Genomic DNA, 21,203 nt, shown 5'->3' with positions numbered 1-21,203 from the left:
AATCTAGTAGGATTTTAAGAATCTATTTTATTTGGGGAAAATAATGTCTTTTTTCTTTATTTTACTCTGTTAGCTCTGTAGGATATTTGGTTTCCCAATTCTTCTTAGTTTCCTTATTTGAATTAGTTTCCTAGTTAGAGAGTTAGTCTTTATTTTTAGCAGTCTTTTATTGGAGATAGATTGAACAGAATGGAATAGTTGAGTTATGGTTTGAGTAGCCTGTGTGGCTGTGCGTGTGCACTCTTCTCCACCCCCCTTTTCTTCTTATGCGATTTCCCCTTTGCAACTCTGACATTCCCTTTTTCCCTACTGGCCCTCCACCAAAGGGCAAATGTCAAATTCCAGGTATGTTTGCCAGCTTCGATATTTCGATGTTTAGTTTCCATATTCCAAGTATGTCTCGTAACTCTCGACTCTCGATCATCTTTTGGGTTTGGGTGCCTCGATAGATAATGCAACTAGTCATTTTGGGCATCGAGGCCTGCCTTGTTGCTTAGGTGTTACCTTGGCATCACCTAACAATGCCTTGACAACTGTGGTGATTATCTATGTCACGCACATAAAAAAAAGGGGGGGGGGGGTTGTTATGGTCACTCTTGTTGCAACATTATTATCACAATGTGATAATAATTTTGTAGAAAGTACTAACATTTGGTGAAATTTTGGTTATTTGATTTTTTTAGTAGATTACTTTCTGGAGAAACTTAATTTAATTTGATTCTAGGAGCTGTTGGGATTCGACAAAGTGAATTTGCAAAGCAACTTCGGTACTGGTTTCAAATTTTTGAAACAGGAGGCCATAATGGAGATTGATGAGCTTAATGAGAGTCAGGTCTCTCAGTGCACCTTGGACCTCTGCTTTGGTTGGAGAATGGCTTGAGTAGATGAGCTAGCAGAAGGAGGGATGGATAGACTGCAGCCATACATGGGCATTGTTCTATTGTGTATTTGCTTATTGCCTGTAGCCTGTGTTTCTTAGTCTTGGAGGTGGACACTAGACTATCAGCTGGTGAGGAGTATTTAATGATGAAGGATCTAAGAGGTCAACATGGCTAAACAAGTAAGTGGTGAAAGTAGATGCTTGTAAAATGATCTATGATTTAATGAGACTGGATGAAACCAATGAAGATGGGAAGTCAATGACAGGAATTTGAAATTCTGGGGTAAAGTGAAGAGCTAGATTTAGTGGACTGCTGAGCTTAAATGGTTGGAAAAGGTTGACCTGGATTTTGATTCTAGTGATGTGAGGTCTTTTAACTGATGTGGGGTACTTCATACTGAAAAGTCTGAAGCTAACAAAGGACAGAGGAATAATACCTTTTGATAATTCATTAGTTTAAGGTGGGATCAATGAAGCATGTGGGATGCAATTCTAGGTACATTAGTGATCGCTTAGAATTGTATATTAAAGAGGAGCAGGGCTGAATCCCGCTGAATGGGTTTAGGGAGGCTGGTTGACTAATCAAAAGTGAAACTGTGGAAGGGGTGGAGGTTCACAGCTATTGTTATGATCTGTTCTGTTGAAAGAAGCTTAAATAGAGCTTTTTGGATTGTGATATTCTGGTCGGTTGGGTCTATTGATTGTTTGACATTCTAGGTGGGATCATGTTGTGACTTGAAGTGGAGGTTCACAGCTATTGTTATGATCTGTTCTGTTGAAAGAAGCTTAAATGGAGCTTTTTGGATTGTGATATTCTGGTCGGTTGGGTCTATTGATTGTTTGACATTCCAGGTGGGATCATGTTGTGACTTGAAGTTGCTAATGTTTGATATCTTGATGGTCTCTTACGAGTTGTATAGTGGCATCTTTAATATGTAGTGGGAGGGGTGGAGGTCCTTGGCTATTGCTATGATTTCATGGCAATATCAGTTGCCAAAGTTTTCTTCTGGTTGGTGGATCTATTGATGATTCAGGATTGCTGGTGGGATAATATTGTGAGATGAATTTGCTAATGTTTGATATGTGATGGGCTCGTGTACAAAATGTGTATCTTACAATGCTTATGGTGGGATTTTTAATGGGCTAGAATGGTTTGTAGATTGTTTCATTTGTATGGTCGCTGATGTTAAAGTCGCTAATTTTTGTTGCTGGTGTTGGCCATAATTAACGCGAAGAAGAGGAACTGTTCCTTTTTTTTAATTGCTACAAGAGTTTGTCATTTCGAAGCGTAGACATTTTATGCTATTTCTTTGTCATCTGGTGAGTTTGTCTATTTAAGAAAAGAGTTGCCATTGGAAATGCTCCTAGGAGAAATGATGCTCTTTAATCTAAGTGGTTGCAGAGATTCCGAGGGAGGAAGATATAGCCTATAGCACATGGTCATCAAAATCTAAATATGGGCTGGAGGACAAGGAATGGGATTCTGGAATGGTTCATAGAATCATGTTTTCTTATCCTTTATGTATTTGACGGCTGTTTCCTTCTTACAACATATATTCGTTATGAGGTCGGTGATGCTAGGTGTATTAGATTTTGAGAAAATTGGTGGTGGGGTAACTCTCCTTTAGTGCTAGATTCTCAATTCACAAGATTTTATAACCTTCTTAAGATGAATTGTGTTTCTGTGCATAATTGTCTGATAACTGAGGGTAATGGTCTTCCTTGGGATTTTTTGGCGTTTTAAGGGAGTTGAGATCTGCTCATGCTTGGGATGGGGCAATAGATTTTCATCCATGTCTTATGTTGTATTCATATAAAAATGATTCAGAAGATTGTCTTACAAGTGCATCTAAATCTTTTCCCAAGTGCTTTCAGTTACTATAGGTAATTTAGGAGTGTTAGATGTTTTGTTCTTCCAATCTGCAGAAAGTACGTTGCTTGCTTCCCCTCCTAACTCCCAAAACATGGGATTGTCCCAAAAATTTATTGTGTACCCACAGAAATTCTCTTTCCATCATCAGTATGTAGAGAAGAGGAAGGTCCTTCAGCCACTAGTTTCTGAAACTGTACATTAGACTCCATACCAAGGGTGCTAGATCCTTGGCCTCCAGTCTACATTTCCTTCTTGTAAGAGGTGGTACTCTCAGGGGTCATGGCCTTTGGGGGGGGGGGGGGTAGAGGGGTTGTTTTGGTTTGGTGGCAAGGGAAATACAAATTGTAGGTTTCTTTCCAATATGTCATCTTGCATTCCAAGGACCCATAGAACTGCTTCTGTAAGTGTGTTACCTGAATTGGATTTGGACCGACTTAGGACCTGGATCAGCCATATTTTTTTCATACTTTAGTATGTGTAAGTTTATAGTTGCAATCCCCCCGCCCTCCTTATATAGTGTGTTCTTGCTGCACTTATTGAGTTTGGATTTCTTTAGTTATTCTGCTACTACTGTCTCTATTTCAATTTATTCAGTTGTGGAAGACCATTAATCATTTGTTGTCATTGCTTTTGCGAGCTTTCTCTGCGTCAGTAACCTCGAGTAGAATTTGATATCATCCTGTTTTGGGTAATTTCTTTCAGAGCCTTTGCAGAAACTGATTGTTTCCATAGGATAGTTTCTCCTAAATCTGAAGTCCTCTGAAACTGTAATGTCCATTTGAATGGTTCCCTTTGTCCTTGACCAACCTTTTTTGGTGGAAGTTAAAACTCAATATGATGGACGGGTTCTTCACAAAAGATAAACAAATGCATGATTGAGGTTTTAAGAATCTAAATCTTAAGTTTGAGGCGCTTCATTTGCATTATGAGCACAGCTTCCCACATCTACCGATAAGTGGCTCATTCTATTTGATCAGCTTCAGTTGTGAGAAGACTAGGAAGTGGAAACGGCTTTATCTCTAGTATAAAGCTTCTTCTTCATTGTAGTGCTTAAATTCTTGGTGTAATTTAGAGTTATTCTTATGCCATTCGGCCCATTCCCAAAGAGCTCAAATTACTTTAGCAACTGCAAAAAGTGATGTTTGTGGATTCTTTGGTTTGGTTTTGGATTTTATTCCTAGTTGGAATGTCTTTGGGGTTGGTTTTTGTGTTAATAGTTAAAAAATTATAGTGGGAAAGACTTTTGTGTAGAGGCTATATAGCTTCATCCCTGTCCTAAAATTTTCATACTACTGCATGCTATGAGAGTATTTTCAGCTGGAACAAGTTTGTGTTTTCTGAGGTCTTCAGTTTTTTCTTTGCTTTTGGTTTCCTTCCTGATGGGAATTTGCTGAGGTTCCTTTTCACATTACTGTCAAGATCACTTGGGAGGATCTGAGGAGGGCCCTGGTGGCTGCTCTGGGTTGTACGAGGTTATAGGTATCAGTATTGAAGGTGCGATACAGATATGTCCATATCAGTCTGGTATAGGGCTGAGTCGGTCCAGCATCGGTTGAAATTTCAGAAAAGATAATTTTTTTTGCCAATTCCACCGTACTGTATCAGTATTGCCTTCCGGCTATACTGATGTATATGGATACTTTAATCCATCATCACCTAGACAGTTGCTTGAAATTTTAGTTTCTGGATGGTTATGTAGCCTAGAAATTTTAGTGTTAATGTTTGTCATTTGGAAATTGGTAAGGTGGCTCCATTGTGACTCCGCGAAGCAGAGGTAAGGCTGTGTTTATTATGACCCTCCCCATACCTTGTAGTGGCAGGAGTCTTGTGAATTGGGTACGCCTTTTTTTGTTTAGGGTAATTTACGTGATACCCCCTGAAAATCGAATGATACTCAATTCACCTCCTCTTATTTGAAACTACTCACCCGTCCCCTTGTATTAGAGTCCTATATTACAATTAGTCCCCACCGTTAGTTTTATACGGTTAAGGTATGATGTTAGCAAGGTAAATATTTTTAAATCCTTAAACTACCCTTAGCTACGGGTAGAGTTACTATTTTACCCTTAAGTAATGTTGTAAACAAGTTAATTTTGTTTAAATGTCAAGCTTACTGTATTATACTTTAGCAAAAAACCCCAAAATCAAGTGTGATGAAGGACTGAAATGTTTCACCTTCTCCAACACTGGCACCGGAGCCAAAGCCAGTATCTTCTCCTTCTCCATCTTCGATCAATCTACATTTGTCTCGAGTAAACGTTACAGATTCTAAATTTGTCCTACCCTACACCTTGATGGCATACTTCCTCATTGGGAAGTACCTCTGTTGCTTCTCTTCCTGCGGTGATTTTAAGGATTCCTGGTGCTTAGTCAAGCGTTTTCTAATGGCTCTAGTTTTCTTCAGATGAAGATCAAGCAGCAGGAACTTCTTTTTCTTGTAGGCTTCCCTCAGAGCCGTTTTTTGCTTATGTGAGATCACAATCAAGACCTGCACAATTGAGAGCCTAACCACCTTGATCTTGAAAATTTTGTTAGGTGCACCACCAGTGACCTTTGCGATTCGGAGCAGAGCAAGTTCTGGTTTCAGATCTTTCAAGAGGTTCAATAGATCTATCTTCGACTTTCCTCTGAGCTCGTGAACCTTAATCCTCGCCATGACTGTGGCTCTCCCCTGCTACTCCCCCTCTCTCACTCTTGCTTTCTATCGTTCGAAACCCTAAATGGAGCACTAAAAAATAAAGGGTAAATTACAGATCATCCCCTGGTTTTCAATCGAAATTCAGATCACCCCCTGATTTTTGAAAAAACTCAAATCACCCCCTGATTTAGACTCCAAAATGACAAATTAGTCGCTAACGTTAGTTTTTTGCTGTTAAGTAATAATGTCAGCTAGTCAAATAAATTTAAATCCTTAAACTACCCGTGACCAATGTTGAAGATGAAGGAAGGGTAGTACTGTAAATTTAATTCTAATGTTTTAGTACAAAGGTAAAGTAGTCCTTTCATATCAATAACTAATAGCAGATTAACACCGTTACTATAGAGGGGGACATTTGAGTTTTTTCAAAAATCAGGGGGTGATCTATAATTTACCTTTTTTTTAGGCAACGATAGAAAAGTAGGGTTATAATATCTCATGATACCTTGACAAATGGTTCATTAATATGTTGCCATTTGAAACACAATAGCAAATATGGATATGGTAACCCTTCTTTGTTGGTAGATAGAGAAGGGAAATGTCTGACAGATACATAGTCTTTGTAGTTGATCTGACAAAGATTGCCAAATCATTAGCTAGCTGAACAAAATCTTTAAGCTGAACCTTTCTTATCTCTTTGGTCAGTTTTCCATCCTAAAACAAGTATGGGAAGCCAAAAGCAAATATGGTTGTCAGGGGAAGAATGGAAGATAACTAACATTTAAATCAATGGATAAATAGAGTTTGTAGCTAAATCATTGTTATAAATCATATAATTATTGGTAAATTACACGTCAGCCTTTGGTTTTCAGACGTAACTCAGATCTCCCCCTAGTTTTTTTAAAAACTCAAATCACCCCCTCTACAGTAACGGTGTTAGTACGCTGTTAGTTATTGGTGTGAAAGGACTATTTTACCCTTGTACTAAAATATTAGAATTAAATTTACAATACTACCCTTCCTTCTTCTTCAACATTGGTCAAGGGTAGTTTAGGAATTTAAATTTACTTAACTGGCTGACATCATCACTTAACATCATAAAACTAATGGTAGGGACTAATTTGTCATATTGGGGTCTAAATCAGGGGGTGATTTGAGTTTTTTTCAAAAACAGGGGGTGATCTGAGTTTCGTTTGAAAATTAGGGGTTGACTTGTAATTTATCCTATAATTATTTATCATTAATTGTAAGAGGAAGATAATTAATATTGAAATCAATGAATAGTTACTGAGAAGATAAATAATATTGAAATCACAAAATAAACTTTACTATCAAAACATTTATTTGACAACCAACTAATTTTGTATAGTAAACAAAGAGATCAATCGAAGAACTATTGTTACAAATCAATTTCCCTATTTTCATAACCTCATACTCATTGATTTGTAACAATTTCCTTTACAACAAGAAATTTACTCACTAATTTTGAAATGGATAATCAAATTTTTTTTTTTTTGGTAAAAATAGATAATCAATTCACCTATTCATACTCAATGATTTTTTTTTATCGATTTCATTTGGTTTGGTTTTTGGTTTGTTATCGGTCGGTTTGGTGCAATCCAATTTTCATCCAATTCTGTCATACCCCCAGTCCAAAACCAATACAATAAGGTTCGGTTCAGTTCGGTCCCGATTTTTTCGATTGAGCGTAACAGTTCGGGCTAGGTTTGACACCCTTAATCACTGTCGAGGCATAACCCCTTGAAATGACCACCTCACCGTTTATAAAATAAAAAAATCCCTCCCAGATCGATGCCCTTGTGCGTCCCCTCATTGGCCCACCCCGCTGGCGTAAGAACTACGCAACCAGGTAGCGTTCTTCTTCCGAATAATTCACCTTTCTTTTTCTTATATTTTTTCAAAGACCTGTAATGGTGTAAACACTGGCGCGTGACATATAATACACACAAAATAACCGTTATCTGGTGTTTTGGTAGGTAACACAACCGTTATCAGTTTGACCCTTTTCGTTGGCATCTTTCACACAAAAAATCCTAGATGGAAGCGGCAAGCGCCCATACGGCCAATGCATATCCAAGTACAGGGTTTTTAAATTTGCAGTTCATAAGAACTCCGCCACCGCCATCTCTATTCTCAAATGTCCCTAAGAACAGAACAGAGCGTGCTGCTTCAAAGAGGTTGCAATCTTTTGTCGTGTAGTTATTGACGGGGTTAGAGATGGATGAAGGATTTATTTTCTCTTCTTCTTCTTCTTCTTCTTTCGAAACCTGATTTTTTATCTGTCTGATTAAATTGGAGTCTGTTGCAAGAAATTTTGGAGAGACTAAATGCAGAGTCTTCATATATTAAATCCTATGGTTAACTGAATTTTTTTTTAAAAAACCATTTTTTCCCATGATTTTCTCGGCAGTGGGATTTGCTGTGTTTGAAATTCGCTTGAATGATTAAGCCTATCGGCAAACTTGGTTTCAGTGCTTCCTGAGTTCAAAGTTTTGCAATCCAGTCTCTGTTTTCTGATTTTTCTTCCATCCTATCGGTGCAATCAGATCCCCAATATAGGTCTTTCGATGATTCTCCTCCTTTCATGTGTTTAGGTTTTTTAAGAGACTGAAATCATTCCAAATATAGGCTTAATTCCATTAATGGATCTTTCTTCTTCTTACCCTCCCCAACCCCCAAAAGGCGGGGAAAAAAAAAATCATCAGAACCCTAACATGGGGCACTTGGATGGGCTTCCATTCCCTCGCTTCACAAATCTATCATCTCCCCCTCTCGTTTTTGAATGATCTTGTTAGCTCCTAACGAAAGCCTATGTCCCTGCCTCAACCCCTTGTTCGTTGCCGATCTTCTCATCAGTTTTTTCATTTTGGCGTCTTTTAAAATTTTCAACCTTGTGATGCAACTACACCGACCCAATAAATCTTAACTGTGTCAAAGTGAGGGGGGGGGGTGGAGGGGGACGGTGTTGATTGGCAATCTTGGGATCCCAACCATTTATGTTTGGCTGATAATCTTTTCCAGCATTTATTCTCTGCTTTGGGCCATTAGCTGATATAGCTGTGGTGGTTCATTTGCTTCTTGATGGTGAAGTATATGGGTGCTTCATCTTAAAGACAAAATACTGCACTTTGTACTCTGTTCTAATGTTGGTATAGTTCTTCATAGAGTAGTTTGGGTAAATTGAGATAGGAGCTTGCATTATTTGGTCTCTTTTCATAGCACTTTGTTGAGTGATGTGTATGTATGTTGCATATTGAAGATATGCCTTTTTTTTGCTCCCGAAATTTAGTGCCTGTATGTGTCCATACCCATTTTTTGCCATACAAGTATTTACTAACTATAGCGGCATGGCCATGTAGAGTGGTCTTTGCCTTTTCCTTAATTTTAAAAAGGTTCCCTTTGCTTGATAGGGTTCTGTCACCTATCTATTGTTTTTGTACAAGAAGCTGTTGATTTTGTAAAGGCCAGTTTTGCTGTTATTTTTTCCAACTTAGGTAGTTAGGAGTGTAGAGATGTATTAGATTTGCAACTTAATAAAATTCATTCTTATTACAAGGACAATCCCCCTCCCCCTCCCCCTCCCCCCTTTTTTTGTTATGGACTTTCCTACTCATAGTCTCACACAAGATCATTTATAAATGGATTCCAATACCATATGTTTCTGTCAAGAGAATACTCAAAGTGGCAAGTTATATTTCACTGTTTTCCTATTAAGATGGTAGCAACTGATGTGAGTATTCTGCTGATAACTAATTATGAGCATATTAGGAGAGAATCGTTCCTTAACAGGCCTGTGGTAGAACCATTCCCACTTCCTCACTATTCTTTTGCCACATGGACAGTGTACGTTGTTATAATGACTTATACTGACCATTGGATAGAGAGGCCATGTTCTAAATTAGCCACATGTCAAATTTTGGAGCCTAACTCAATCTAATACCTTGCCATCTGGGACAATGCATGAGATTATCATTGTTTAATTCAAATTTTGGTCGGTAATTGAGAAATTTTTAAATAAATATGAAAAAGATTCTACCTAAAAATAAGAGTTGCATGTATTTTAAAACAAGTAATAATCATACATAACTAAAATAACTTAGTAGTGTACTCACTTTTAAATATTGGTAGCAAATGCTATTGCAGTATAATTGGAAGCATTTTAAGTAAAGCAGCAAGTTTTGCAAGTGTGCCACTCATTCAGACGTTTGTGATTGGTCATTTGGTAAAGAATAATTTAGATGGATTACTAGTGAAATTTGTAGATCTATCTCATCCATATGATTCACCTTTCATGGGGTTTTTCTCTTAGTTTCTTCTAGGGTTGCTATACTCAGTATACTGTAACTAGTTCTAAATAGAAAATCACCTTTACAGAAAAACTCATTTGAACTGTCTGGTCTTGATAAGCTAATAAGACAGCCCATCTCATTCTGCTATTGGAATGATGGTGTGGCAATTCTGCCTGTTGGGTAGCTAGTACATGCCTGGGATTAGATACATGTCAATTCAGATTCTAGTTCAATCAAATACGCTCCAGTGTATTGGCATGCATCCCATGTTTATTTTTCCACTTGACAAAATGATGCAGATACTTGGCTGGACTGGTTTGACCCATTGGGACACATAGGTCACAAGGAACTGATTCCAAACCGGGTTGTTAGTTCTCAATAGGATATTTTAGGAGGTTGGTTGTTGGTTCAATAGGATATTTAGGGAGGTTTATTTTATTTAGGATAATATTATGTAATATTTTATTTTGGGTAGGGATTAGATATGTAGGATATTTTAGTTTTAGTTCCCTTGTTCAAGTTAGCTTTAAGTTTCCTTGTTGGGTGCAATTTCTTTTCTTTATATATGCAGGTAATCCAACAAATTGAAGGGAGAATGGAATATTGATTTTTCATTTGAGTGTTGCCTGCGAGCCTGAGCAGCTTGTTGGTTGTTGTCCTACTTTTCCCTGCGATTCTGAATCTCTTCTTGTAGGTAAGCTTTTTTTACCTTTCTTCTTTGTTTGTTACTGTTACTCCTTGTTCCCTGCAATAGGCGGTGCATCTAGGATGAGAAGCGATCACTAGAACTCATCCGAGTGTTCACAGATCAGGCTGATGGTCTGAGGTTTGAATCAGCATTCTAGAGTGACCCAAAGTCCAGAATTCTACCATAGAATGCCCCATACTGTGAGATAATTCCCAGAAACCAAATCTGGTTCCTGTTTTTCCGTCAAACCCTGGTTGCTGAATTTTTGGTTGATCTTAAGATTCCAATTTGAGTGATTCTGGGGGTTGGAACCAGTAGATCTGAGCTACTAACCTCCACAAAAAGTTTCAGATCCATTGGGGGGGGGGGGTGTCATATGAGTGAGTTCTCTCACTCAGAAGTGGTTAAGTTCTTTGGCATTACGAGAGTCATGAAGAAGCAAAAATTCTTCTATTTACAGTTAAGATCATAATTTTGTAATTACTAATTTCCCTTCCTTCTTGAAATTGACTCTGTTTAATTCCCACCTTTTTTTTTAGAATTACAGAAAATCCTTTTCTTTCAAGATTAATTACCTATTAATCCCATCTCCTATTTGTGTTACCAAATAGGGCCCTCATTGTGCTGTGATATTATGAAATTGCCACTGTTCCCATTATATTTGATTTTCTGTTAATTGGGGTGGGTCCATAGTGACCCAAAGCGGGTTTGCAAACCGGGTTCGCATCACAAAATTTACTTGTGAGCAGGGGAGTGTTGGGGTCTACTTGTCCACAGCCTAGGCGCCGTCTAGGCATCTAGTTGGTGTCGTTGATTTTTTTGGCTCTGCAACTCCCTTGGATCGCCATGTCACCATGACTACTGTAGATCTGCCATGTGGCAAATATTTGGGTAGCTAAGTAAGCTTAGTATGTGTGCTGTTCTGATAAGTTTTGCCCTTTTAAAAAACACTAAAGTGACATTTGAGGTAGCTAATCAATTTCTATGAGAGACATAATCGAACGCATTGATCTTTTTAGCTACACCACCTGAGGAATTTAAAGAACCTAAAGGAGTATGAGTCATGTAATCCGCGGAACACCGGGTAGACCATTTGAATGATTCATATTGATTTAAAAATTTTAACCATGATTAGATAATGACGGAGAAATATGCCCACTAAATTTCATCCTCAATCAAACATTGTCACATGGCGGGAAAATTAGTTAGTTGGATTCCATTATCAATTATTATATCTTTCTAATTGAATGACTTTATGGGTCTTGTTTTAGCCCAATGAACTGTTCTATCCATTGACTTTAATCGTTCAGTAGTTAGCAAACGCCTCCTGTCATGAGAATTTATTAAATACTTATGAGTCATTCGTATAATTTTCTCAAGACTTGCCGCTTAAGGTCGAAAAGTCGAAGGATGCTTGCTGTCTTCCTCACTCCTTGACCCTCGTCGAGTTCATCCGAATTCCCTAGGGTGACTGTCTCTGGTTCCTTTCTGTATTGCCGGCCAGAGATTGACAATTTTGGCCCGAATGTCTCCATTTCAACCCCTCGGTCTGATATGGCATACTTTTCTTTTTTTCATGGTTCCCCAAGCCTTTGGCCAAATCCATTTGTTGAATGCATTTATTCTGTTTTTGCCTCCTCATTGTCGTTATTGGAAATCTTAATTGTAGTTTATAGTTTTATACTCCTCTTTATTGGGTTTCTTCTTAGTGCTGCAAGAGTGCAAGTTTTAAGAGTCCATTGGCCTACTGTAATGTTAGTTCTCTTTTTTCTCATATTGTTGTCACTGCAGTTCTTTTCTTTTTTCCCATGTTCTACCTTCATGAATTTCCAACTGGAAGAAGTTCTTGTGTAGTTTCTGAATTTATATTGTATGTTAAAGGTGCCGACGAAATAGACTTCTAGTTTATGAAAATTGAAATTGGAATGCCTTCTTTGTTAATGTTGTAATACAGAACATAACAACAAAAGGTAGTGGTTCGAAGGAATAAATGATCAAAAGCAGCAAATCTGTGACTGTATATGCTGTTGTTTTTCCTGTCAGTTTTTAGATTTTTATCTGTTCATTATTTTTAAATTTTTTCTATTTGTTTGATATTTGATTTTTTTTTTTAAATAGAAACAAAATTTTTATCATGTTTTCAACTCAACATATAATTTTTAGCAAAATATGATGTATGCTATTTCAAAATTACTGATAATTCAAGTCATTTAAATAGGTGTTTTGTGAGTGACCATAAAAATCTGAGTTGTCTTCTTTTTTCTTTAAGAAGTGTATGGCATTTTCATGAAAAAAGGAAAAAGGCATGTATGGGCTTTAAAGTGTTTTGATTACATTCATACAGATAATCTATTCAGTGTCGCAAAGGTTACTTACGATGGGGAAGCCTAAAAGAGCAAGTAGTAGAGCCACCAGCAATTGTATTGTTTCAGGAAATGAAGATTTAATGATCAACATACTTTCGATCTCGGCTAACAGTGAGGGCACTCTCAACATTCAAGTGTGTCAGCAAACAATGGAACATGTTGATATCTGATCCTTAATTTGTTAGTTCACACCAACCTCGGGCAACCCAAGATCCCAACATTCTCAAAGTGCCTTGGGTAGATTATCGGGATGGGTCAATTGGGATTTGTTCAATCAGGTAAAAGGAAGAGAGGATAGTTACAGTTGATTTGATTCGGCCAAATTACCCAGATGCATTCCTCCGGCAAGGTTTTGTTATAATGGAAGGGTGTCCTTGTAATGGGTTGATTTGCCTTCTTGCTGGTGGTTATGAGGGTGACACTTTGGTTTGTAACCCAGCAACAGGAAACACTATGGTAATCCAAAGAGGTAATAAGAGAAAACATACTTATGTTCAGGGACTTGGGTATTGTTCCTCACGCAATGAATTCAAAGTAGTACGCCTATGTGAAAGGTTGAAGCTTGATAAGAGTATCCCCGAGAACAACCACTGGTATGGGTGTGAGTTATTTACTGTAGGTCAAAGAGGAGCCCTGGGAACAAATCTTCTGCAACACTCACGTTCATGGAGATATGTAGGGGATCTACCTTATGAAATTGAGAATCCAACATCCAGGATCATCTGTTATGTAAATGGGAGTGCTCACTGGATGATTGGGTATGGAAACTCATCTTCCTCTGAATTCATTCTTTCTCTGGATCTTGAACTTGAAGAGTTCAAAGTAATTGCACGCCCAGAGGATTGGGCAGAAGACGAGAGTTATGATTACATGATGCCCTTGACCATGCATCTCATGGAGTTGGAAGGTAAGCTATGCGTTGTAGTTAATGTCTTTAGTAGAAAAGTATTGGAGATATGGGTGCTAAGGACTACAATAACTCCATTTGGAGTAAGGATTATCAAATTGATCATCTTGAGACTATTGATCGATCTTTATCGTCGTTATTTTCCTGTAGTTGCCATATGGAGGGGACAGCTTCTTCTTGAAGGTAAGTGTGACCGAATGTTGTCTTATGATCAAATAACCAATTCCTTTGAAGAGGTCGTCCAATTGGAACCGTTATTTCATAACTATGGAGGATCGGCCACATTTGTTGAAAATCTTATTACACCGTTTTGATCTTAAAATCAAAATATTTAAGCTGTAATTAAAAATTTTAGTGCTAGTATTTGTTATGATATTTTACTTCGGGATCTTACTCTGTGTATATATTTTTTTTAAAATTTTTTTGGGAAAAAAATACGCTGCTTGGTCTTGTGGCCACTGTGCCAGTGGCTGGCCGGGCCAATTGTAGCGCATGCACGGCATCAAACAGTAGGGGCATGATGGTCTTTTTGTGCTCCCATGTGAGACGGTGTAGGGGAGTTACTACCAAGCAGCTTACTGTCTCTTATTTTGGGAAAAAGTACGCTACCTATTTGTGTGGCTCCTGCCACCAGACACAAGGGTGTGCCAAAGTATTGCCCTGTCCCCATGAAATAAAAAATAGTATCTATGTTGATGCTCCTGTGTGCATTCTTATTGGCCCCTGCGTTGATGTAGGCGCATTGGCATAGGTGCTACATGACCATGCTCTCTTATTCTATTTTTATATATGGCACATGTAAGTTAATGATACTTCTACATTGTATAACTTGGAGGTTACCATAGAAGTTTGCAAAAACACTATGACAAAGTATAAATTACTAATATTCTTTTGTAACTTTAGAAAATAGGATTAGGGAAAAGGCTAGCAAAAAAATATCCTATGGGAGAGGGTTGGGCATACCACTAGCATGCACCAATCACAATGCTGGACATAGGAAGACAAAAGGGTCTTTTCCAAAAGGGGAGGAGAAAGGATGACACATGTTGGATAGCCTGGCCACGTGCCCAGCCTTCTGAATTAAAATCCTCTGTAATTCTTTCATCTTGTGGTACCTTGCAGTTCAGGCCTGAGAGCTTGACACGTGGAAGATGTGACATCCAACGGTTCCGAGCTCAAGAAAAAAAAAAAGTTTGGGTCGATCGTGCTCACACCGTTGGACGAAGAAAGTATAAGGTACATGGGAATTCATAATAGACAAGAACTTTAAATGGCAACACCGGCCGGACCATCCTCTATGTCGGATAGAGAGTAAAAGAAGCTAAAATTCTCTGACGGACCCCAACATAAATAAATTTTGTTGGTGCCTTAGAGTAAAAATATATTTTATGGAAATAAGAACACTCTTTGGTCTTGTGGCTCCTATGCCTAGACACATGAGTGTGTGTAATTATTGACCAGCTCCTCATAAAATTTGAAAATCCATTCGTGTTGTTGCTCTTGCGTGCGCTCTCCTTGGCCCTCACACTAATGTAAAGGCTACACGATCAAGCAACGATCTCTTGTACATATTTTATATTCTAAAGACCTAACCTAACCAATATGTGAAAAGCATCCCAAATCAACTTTGGACCGACTCGGACTTAAGAGAGGAGAAATACCTCTCTTTAAGGAACCCTACTCTATTAAAGTTCCCAAATAAAAGTGTCTTGTTAAAAAACAACCTTCAAAAGTTAAAACCTTATGGGAAGGAAAACATTCAAAGCCCAATTTAAAAAAATTAACAGTAGTATTTTAAAACTTTATTTTAGGGAAAAACAACGCTGCCTGGTGGTGTGGATCTTGCATTGAGAAACAAGAGTGTGCAAAATTATCGCCCCGCCCCTATGAAATAAAAACTCCCATCCATGTTAATGCTCCTTTGTACGCTCTCATTCCCCACCCAGGTGCAAGGGCTAGGCAATTGGGTAGCGATCTCTTACCCTTTTATTTTATGCTGTATTTCGAACACAATGTCCTGCTCAAACACAATATGTGAAATATTAGTAGGGGTGTCAATTGGTCCGGTTCTAGGCTATCGGTTTGGTTCCTTAATAGTTCTAGTCCTAAGGGGTCAGGAACAGAACCGGACCAATAAGCTTATCAGTTCCAAACTTGAATCTAGGACCATTAACTAATGGTCGGCTGGCTCCGGTTCCTAAACGATTCCAAGCAGTCCAATCAAAATTTTCAAAAAAAATTCCCTAACACATGCTACATATATTTAATAATATTATAATAAGACACTAATATGTTTTTTTGATAATAAAAGCAAATTATATTAAAACTAAACCTTTGATTGAATGTACAGAGATTTGGAAGATAAGGCAGATTTAGCTAGGTTAGTAGCTATTGCCATACAAAAAGGATCCCCTCTAAAGGTATAGGAAGTAGTAGGTCCTATATTGTTTATGTACAATAAGTCCTTTAATAGATTCCACGGCCAAGGATTAGAAATTGGAGATGGAAGAAGGTCAGAAATCCGACTGTCGGAGCACCACACTTCTTTACTCTGCAATCCTAAACTCCTTGATATATCAAGTCCTGTTCTAATGTCGATCAAAACCAAATCGAGGCCACTTGAGGTGTTAATATAGCCTGCAGCATACAAAGTGAATCTACCATCTAGCAAAAAGATAACTGACCATCCAGCAGATGTTACACCTGGTTCCTGTATTCTAGCACAAATTAAAATAGGATAATTGAATTTTGACAAATAAATAAACTTAGATAGAGAAATCTCATCTTCTGTTATTAAGTTTACATCTTGGGATGCAATAGAGGGTGGGAATATATTCAAATCCTTGATCCACGATTGAGTTTGTTTTAAAACCCATATAGGCTCTGGTTTTTCTAGCCCAATCACCACTTTGTTTTTAGCAGCCCAAATAAAATAACACTTAATAATAAACACCTTAAGAAACCAACATAAAGAGAGCTTATCTAAGTACTGATTATGTAAAGTCTCAATGCAGAAATTTTCCAAAGATGGATATGACAAGCATTCAGTTCTTAGCCCCAATGACCCAGCTGCCCATATGTGTTTTGACCAATCACATGAAAAGAATAAGTGCCAGTAAGATTCAGCACAACTTCCACAAAAAGCACAAGTAGAATCGATCTGAAGCCATTTGGAAATTAACGCCTTAATTGGAAGACCTGCATTTAACATTCGCTAGAAAACATTTTTGAACTTGGGATGAATCTTTAATTTCCAAAAAAAATTCCACCAAGAGGATCGAAAAAAGTTATGATTGGAATAAAAGGAAATTAAAGATTTTGCAGCTAGTTTAGTACTAAATTTGCCTTTTTTGGCCAAAGTACACCACCAGCTATCATCTGCGGAAGTCAAATTGATCCTGTAAACATGAGAAGACAGATGTAAGGAAAGTACTTCATTAATCAAGGAGTAATTCCACCCAGAGCTAGTAACAAACTTGCCAACCTTTTCATCTCTCCTAGATAAATCACTTAAAAAAGGAAAGAGACAACCTTGAGATGTAGAAATCCACGGGTCCATCCAGAAAAAAGTTGAATTTCCATTGCCGATCTTCCTGATCACAATATCTTGCAGTCTTGGAATAGTATGAGAAATACTGTTCCAAGTCCGGGATCCTCTTTTAAATCTAACCTTAGCATAAAAAAAGGAAGACTTGGGGAAATATTTGGCCCTGAGAATGCGAGCCCAAAGAGAATCAGGGTCCAACAAGAGTCTCCATCCTAATTTCATTAGTAAGGTCTTGTAATGAACTTCAGCCTTTCTAAAACCCAATCCTCCACTAGATTGAGGGACACACATTCTATCCCAGGAAATGAGAGTAGATATTTTCTTATTGCCTGTGTTTGCCAACCAGAAATTAAGACAAATCAAATCAATATTACGATAGATTTTTTGAGAAAATTGGAAACAGTTCATCAAATATGCAGGAGTAGAAGCAAGAATAGATTGAATTAGAACCCAACGACCTTTTCATTCACTTGAGATATGATTTTTTCTATTTTTTTGGGTCTCAAATCACATATAACTAGTCTATATTACCTTTTGTTTGGTATTGATTAATAAGTAGGAACACCACCTAGCTTGGATGACCCAGTCAATAGCATGTGCGACTGGGTCAATTTCACTCCTTGGTTTTTGATACTGTGTATACCTTGTGCTCATCATGCTCTCTATCTGTTTTATGTATTTCTGTTTTCCTTTGGTTGGCGTTGGGCGCGTATGAATGAATAGCCTTGTTTTCTACCAAAAAAAAAAATAGGAACACCACCACCCCTCATAAGTTAGGATTATTTTAAGGTATATTCTTAAGTTAGCATTCCTAAATAGACCTTAAAAATTTACAACCAAATCTTTGGTAAAATAGTAAATGAGACAAGTGGTACCAGCCAAAATTGAAAAACTAAAAAAACTAAAAGGGCTTAACCTTAGCTCTCATGACCTTCAGTCTTAAGAGAATTAAGGTTAGCATGTGAATTTATTCTGGTTCTACCGGTTCCTAATTGGTAGATTTGAAACCAGACCAATAACTTATCAGTAGATCTAGAACCGGATCAATAAGCTATTAGGTGGGTCGGTTCCGGTTCTTAGCGGGCCGGTTTTGATCCAAAATTGACACCCCTAAATATTAGGTACCTAAACTACAATTTATCAAAATGTTAAGAACCATATATGCCATTAACCCAAAAGAAAAAAAAAAAAAAACATTTGAGCCTTATCGACGGTGGAGAGTTCCTATTTATTAGGGAGTGGAACAATTTTTTTAATTTTTTTTTTTACCCATGCTAATGATGGGGAGCTTTTTTTTAAGGAAGTAGGAAAGGTAGGGAGGGACAGCATTTAATGATGTGGAAGCTATCTAGGGCTGGGGAGCCATGGTTTAAGTTTACCGTATCCTTCTGGATTGGAGGGAAAACGATACGAACTGATATATATACAGATCAGACGTATTGTTCTCCTTAAAAATATCAAATCAGAGTCATTAGATGATACCGTGACCTTTACTTTAAACCAAGGTTTAAAAACTTGAGTTTCGACCAGGTTTCGAATTGGCCAAAATCGAGTTTTGGTAGGTTTCGGTCGAAACCTGGTTGAAACTAGGGATTTTTTTTCCCATTGATGGGGAAACAAAGGTTTCGACCCCAAAACAAGGTTTTTAAGGTCTGATTTTTTACAGGTTGCCTATTTTTCACATTTTAAACACAATCCATGAATTACATTCACCAAAAAATCACTGAAAATGGTACTTGTGGTTATTGATCCAAGTTTACTAATATATGCGCTGATACGATACATACACTAAGGTGGTATTATAATTAGTTCATATAATTATAAAGTACTTGAACCCTGAATAATACATTGAATCCAAATAAAACCTTAAGATGCCCCTCTTTTTCCTTTTAAGAATGTAAACATTGTCAAATATCATCCTTTCAATGGGTATCCTAAAGATCTGCAGACGTATACACTTAAGTGAGCGTCTAAAATCGAGGTCTGAGTCTGACCTTTCACCCACAGTTTTTAAGTTCAAACTTCTAAACTGAGATGCATAGCTACGAAGTCAAAAATGGTGAGAATTGAATCGGTTTAAGAATCAAGAATCGACCAATGAATCGGTTTGATTCAAAATGAATTATAAAAAAAAGAAAATGATTATGAATCGACCAATTCAGATCCAATTTGGACTATCCGATTCCAATTCAGGTAATAACAATTAGGATTGGCGGAAATCGGAAAGTGTCAGCCAATTTTAATCCAAATTGCCCGATTCCCCAATCCGATTCCCGATTTTTAAAATCATGAACTAAATACTTTCGGCAATGCTTGATTATTGGATAAACCACGGTGGTGGAAGCCAAAGCTAACTAGGCAAGATATTTATTTTGTAAATTTTTATTCAAATGAAGGGTTGTGGTCGAGTTCGGTGATTTTAGAACCTAAAAAAGATAAGGTTCGACCAGGTTTCGATCGAAACCAGGTGTTTTGACCGAAACCTAGCCAAAACATGGTCAAAACAGTCGAGTTAAGGGCGAAACCAAAGATTTTTAAAATTCCGCTTTGGTTTCGTCTTGGGTAAGCCATGAAACCTAGTTGTCTCGACCGAAACCACAAGTTTCGATCGAGTTTTTGTTCCATGCTTTAAACCCATTTTTAGGTGCAGTTGTCTCCTCCAACAATTCTCTAACACATAACCATAATTCCAACATTGAAAAGATTTTTTTTTTTGGGTGTAGAACATTGAAAAGATATTTTTGGCGCAAGGAGTTTAGACCTATATATATATATATATATAGGGTTTTTATCAAATGTCCCCCCTCAAAATGCCCATTTGTCCAAATGCACCCATACAACTTTATAATTTACACGTGCCCCCTACTTTCAAAACATTGTAACACTTTAGTTCAGTCTGTTAGTCTGGGACGTTAGACGTTAGTTTCAGGGAATCTAATGACCAAAATGCCCTTCTGACAAAAACCTAGAAAAATTAAAGAGTAAAATGACCAAATTGCCCTCATCTTTCGCAAATCGTTTAGGGTTTGAAATTGAAAATCAAACCCTAAACCATTTGGGGAAGATGAACCCTAAAATCAATGAATCTATCCTGGCTCTTGCCTTGTTGATCTATAAGAGGGGTTACAGGCTTGCAACGGAGGTTGGAGAAATGAGAGGCCCATTTGAAGATCGAAAATCCCTTTCAAAACACTACAACCAGAAAATATGAGATGCATGGGAATTTAAGTAGTAGATGATAAGAACTTTAATTGCATTAACTTAACACATATAACATGATCTATTCCTTCAAGAAACTGATTTAAGACTATTTAGAGATTCTTTAAAAAAAAAATTACAGATTGATAATTTATGGGGATTCATTCTTTTACCGCATAAGAAGTAAGGATTTATTGAAAAAAAAAAAATTAAAGAAAGAGGTTCTGCTATTGAGGATAGCAGGATAAACAATGATCGAAAAGGGGGGCTTCACTCCAACAAACCTTAGACAATACAGACAAAGAAGCCCTTTTAACTAATAGGTGGGCTTCGCAATTCATAGAATGAGGAACAAAACTAAAAAGAACACCTGAGACCCTAATTAGGAGGGTCAATCATGATCATGATGGCTAGCAGTCTCATTAAGGCATGATATAAGCCCTAATGCTGAATGAACACATAAACACACTCTGGGAAGGGAGAGGCCCATAGCCACCATCTCTTAATGCAGGGTTCCTATTTCTAGGTAAGGGTATCGAATTAGAACTGGAATCGAAAGTTACATTGGACCGAATAAGCCAAACCGAACCAAATCAAATAAAATTTGGTTAGATGTGAGTATTAGATTCCAGAACAGATTCAGTTCTCGGTTTGATTTCGGATCAAGCATAGGGACCGAATTTGGATAGTAGTATATTATGGTAATGTTATTTTATTATAATACTCCCCTTTACCAAAAATATATATATATATATATATATATATATTATAATACTAATATGTTATAGTATATTAA

The 21,203-nt window shown here is 37.4% G+C and overlaps 2 protein-coding genes across 2 annotated transcripts in view; one reads left to right on the top strand and one right to left on the bottom strand.

Annotated features, from left to right (window-relative positions):
* Window positions 1-5,026: 5,026 nt before the first annotated feature.
* LOC122646850 (60S ribosomal protein L35-like) overlaps window positions 5,027-21,203 on the bottom strand; it is a 23,188-nt gene continuing 7,011 nt past the window's right edge. The window contains exon 2 of the mRNA XM_043840461.1: window positions 5,027-5,446. Within this exon, the coding sequence (XP_043696396.1) occupies window positions 5,038-5,409 (372 nt within the window). The 5' untranslated portion in view covers window positions 5,410-5,446 and the 3' untranslated portion in view covers window positions 5,027-5,037. The remainder of the gene's footprint in view (window positions 5,447-21,203) is intronic.
* LOC122645229 lies at window positions 13,116-14,795 on the top strand. The gene is made up of 2 exons (XM_043838558.1): window positions 13,116-13,845; window positions 14,785-14,795. The coding sequence occupies exons 1-2, from the start codon at window positions 13,116-13,118 to the stop codon at window positions 14,793-14,795; spliced, it is 741 nt and encodes a 246-aa protein (XP_043694493.1).

The sequence above is a fragment of the Telopea speciosissima genome, chromosome 11 (genome assembly GCF_018873765.1).
Source record: "Telopea speciosissima isolate NSW1024214 ecotype Mountain lineage chromosome 11, Tspe_v1, whole genome shotgun sequence".
NCBI lineage: Eukaryota > Viridiplantae > Streptophyta > Magnoliopsida > Proteales > Proteaceae > Telopea > Telopea speciosissima.
Note: the sequence above shows the minus strand (reverse complement) of the source record. Positions and strands in the feature narration are given on the sequence as shown.

Excerpts from the sequence above, each read along its gene's own strand:
- LOC122645229 (XM_043838558.1), top strand. The coding sequence starts at position 13,116 with ATGGAAGGGTGTCCTTGTAATGGGTTGATTTGCCTTCTTGCTGGTGGT.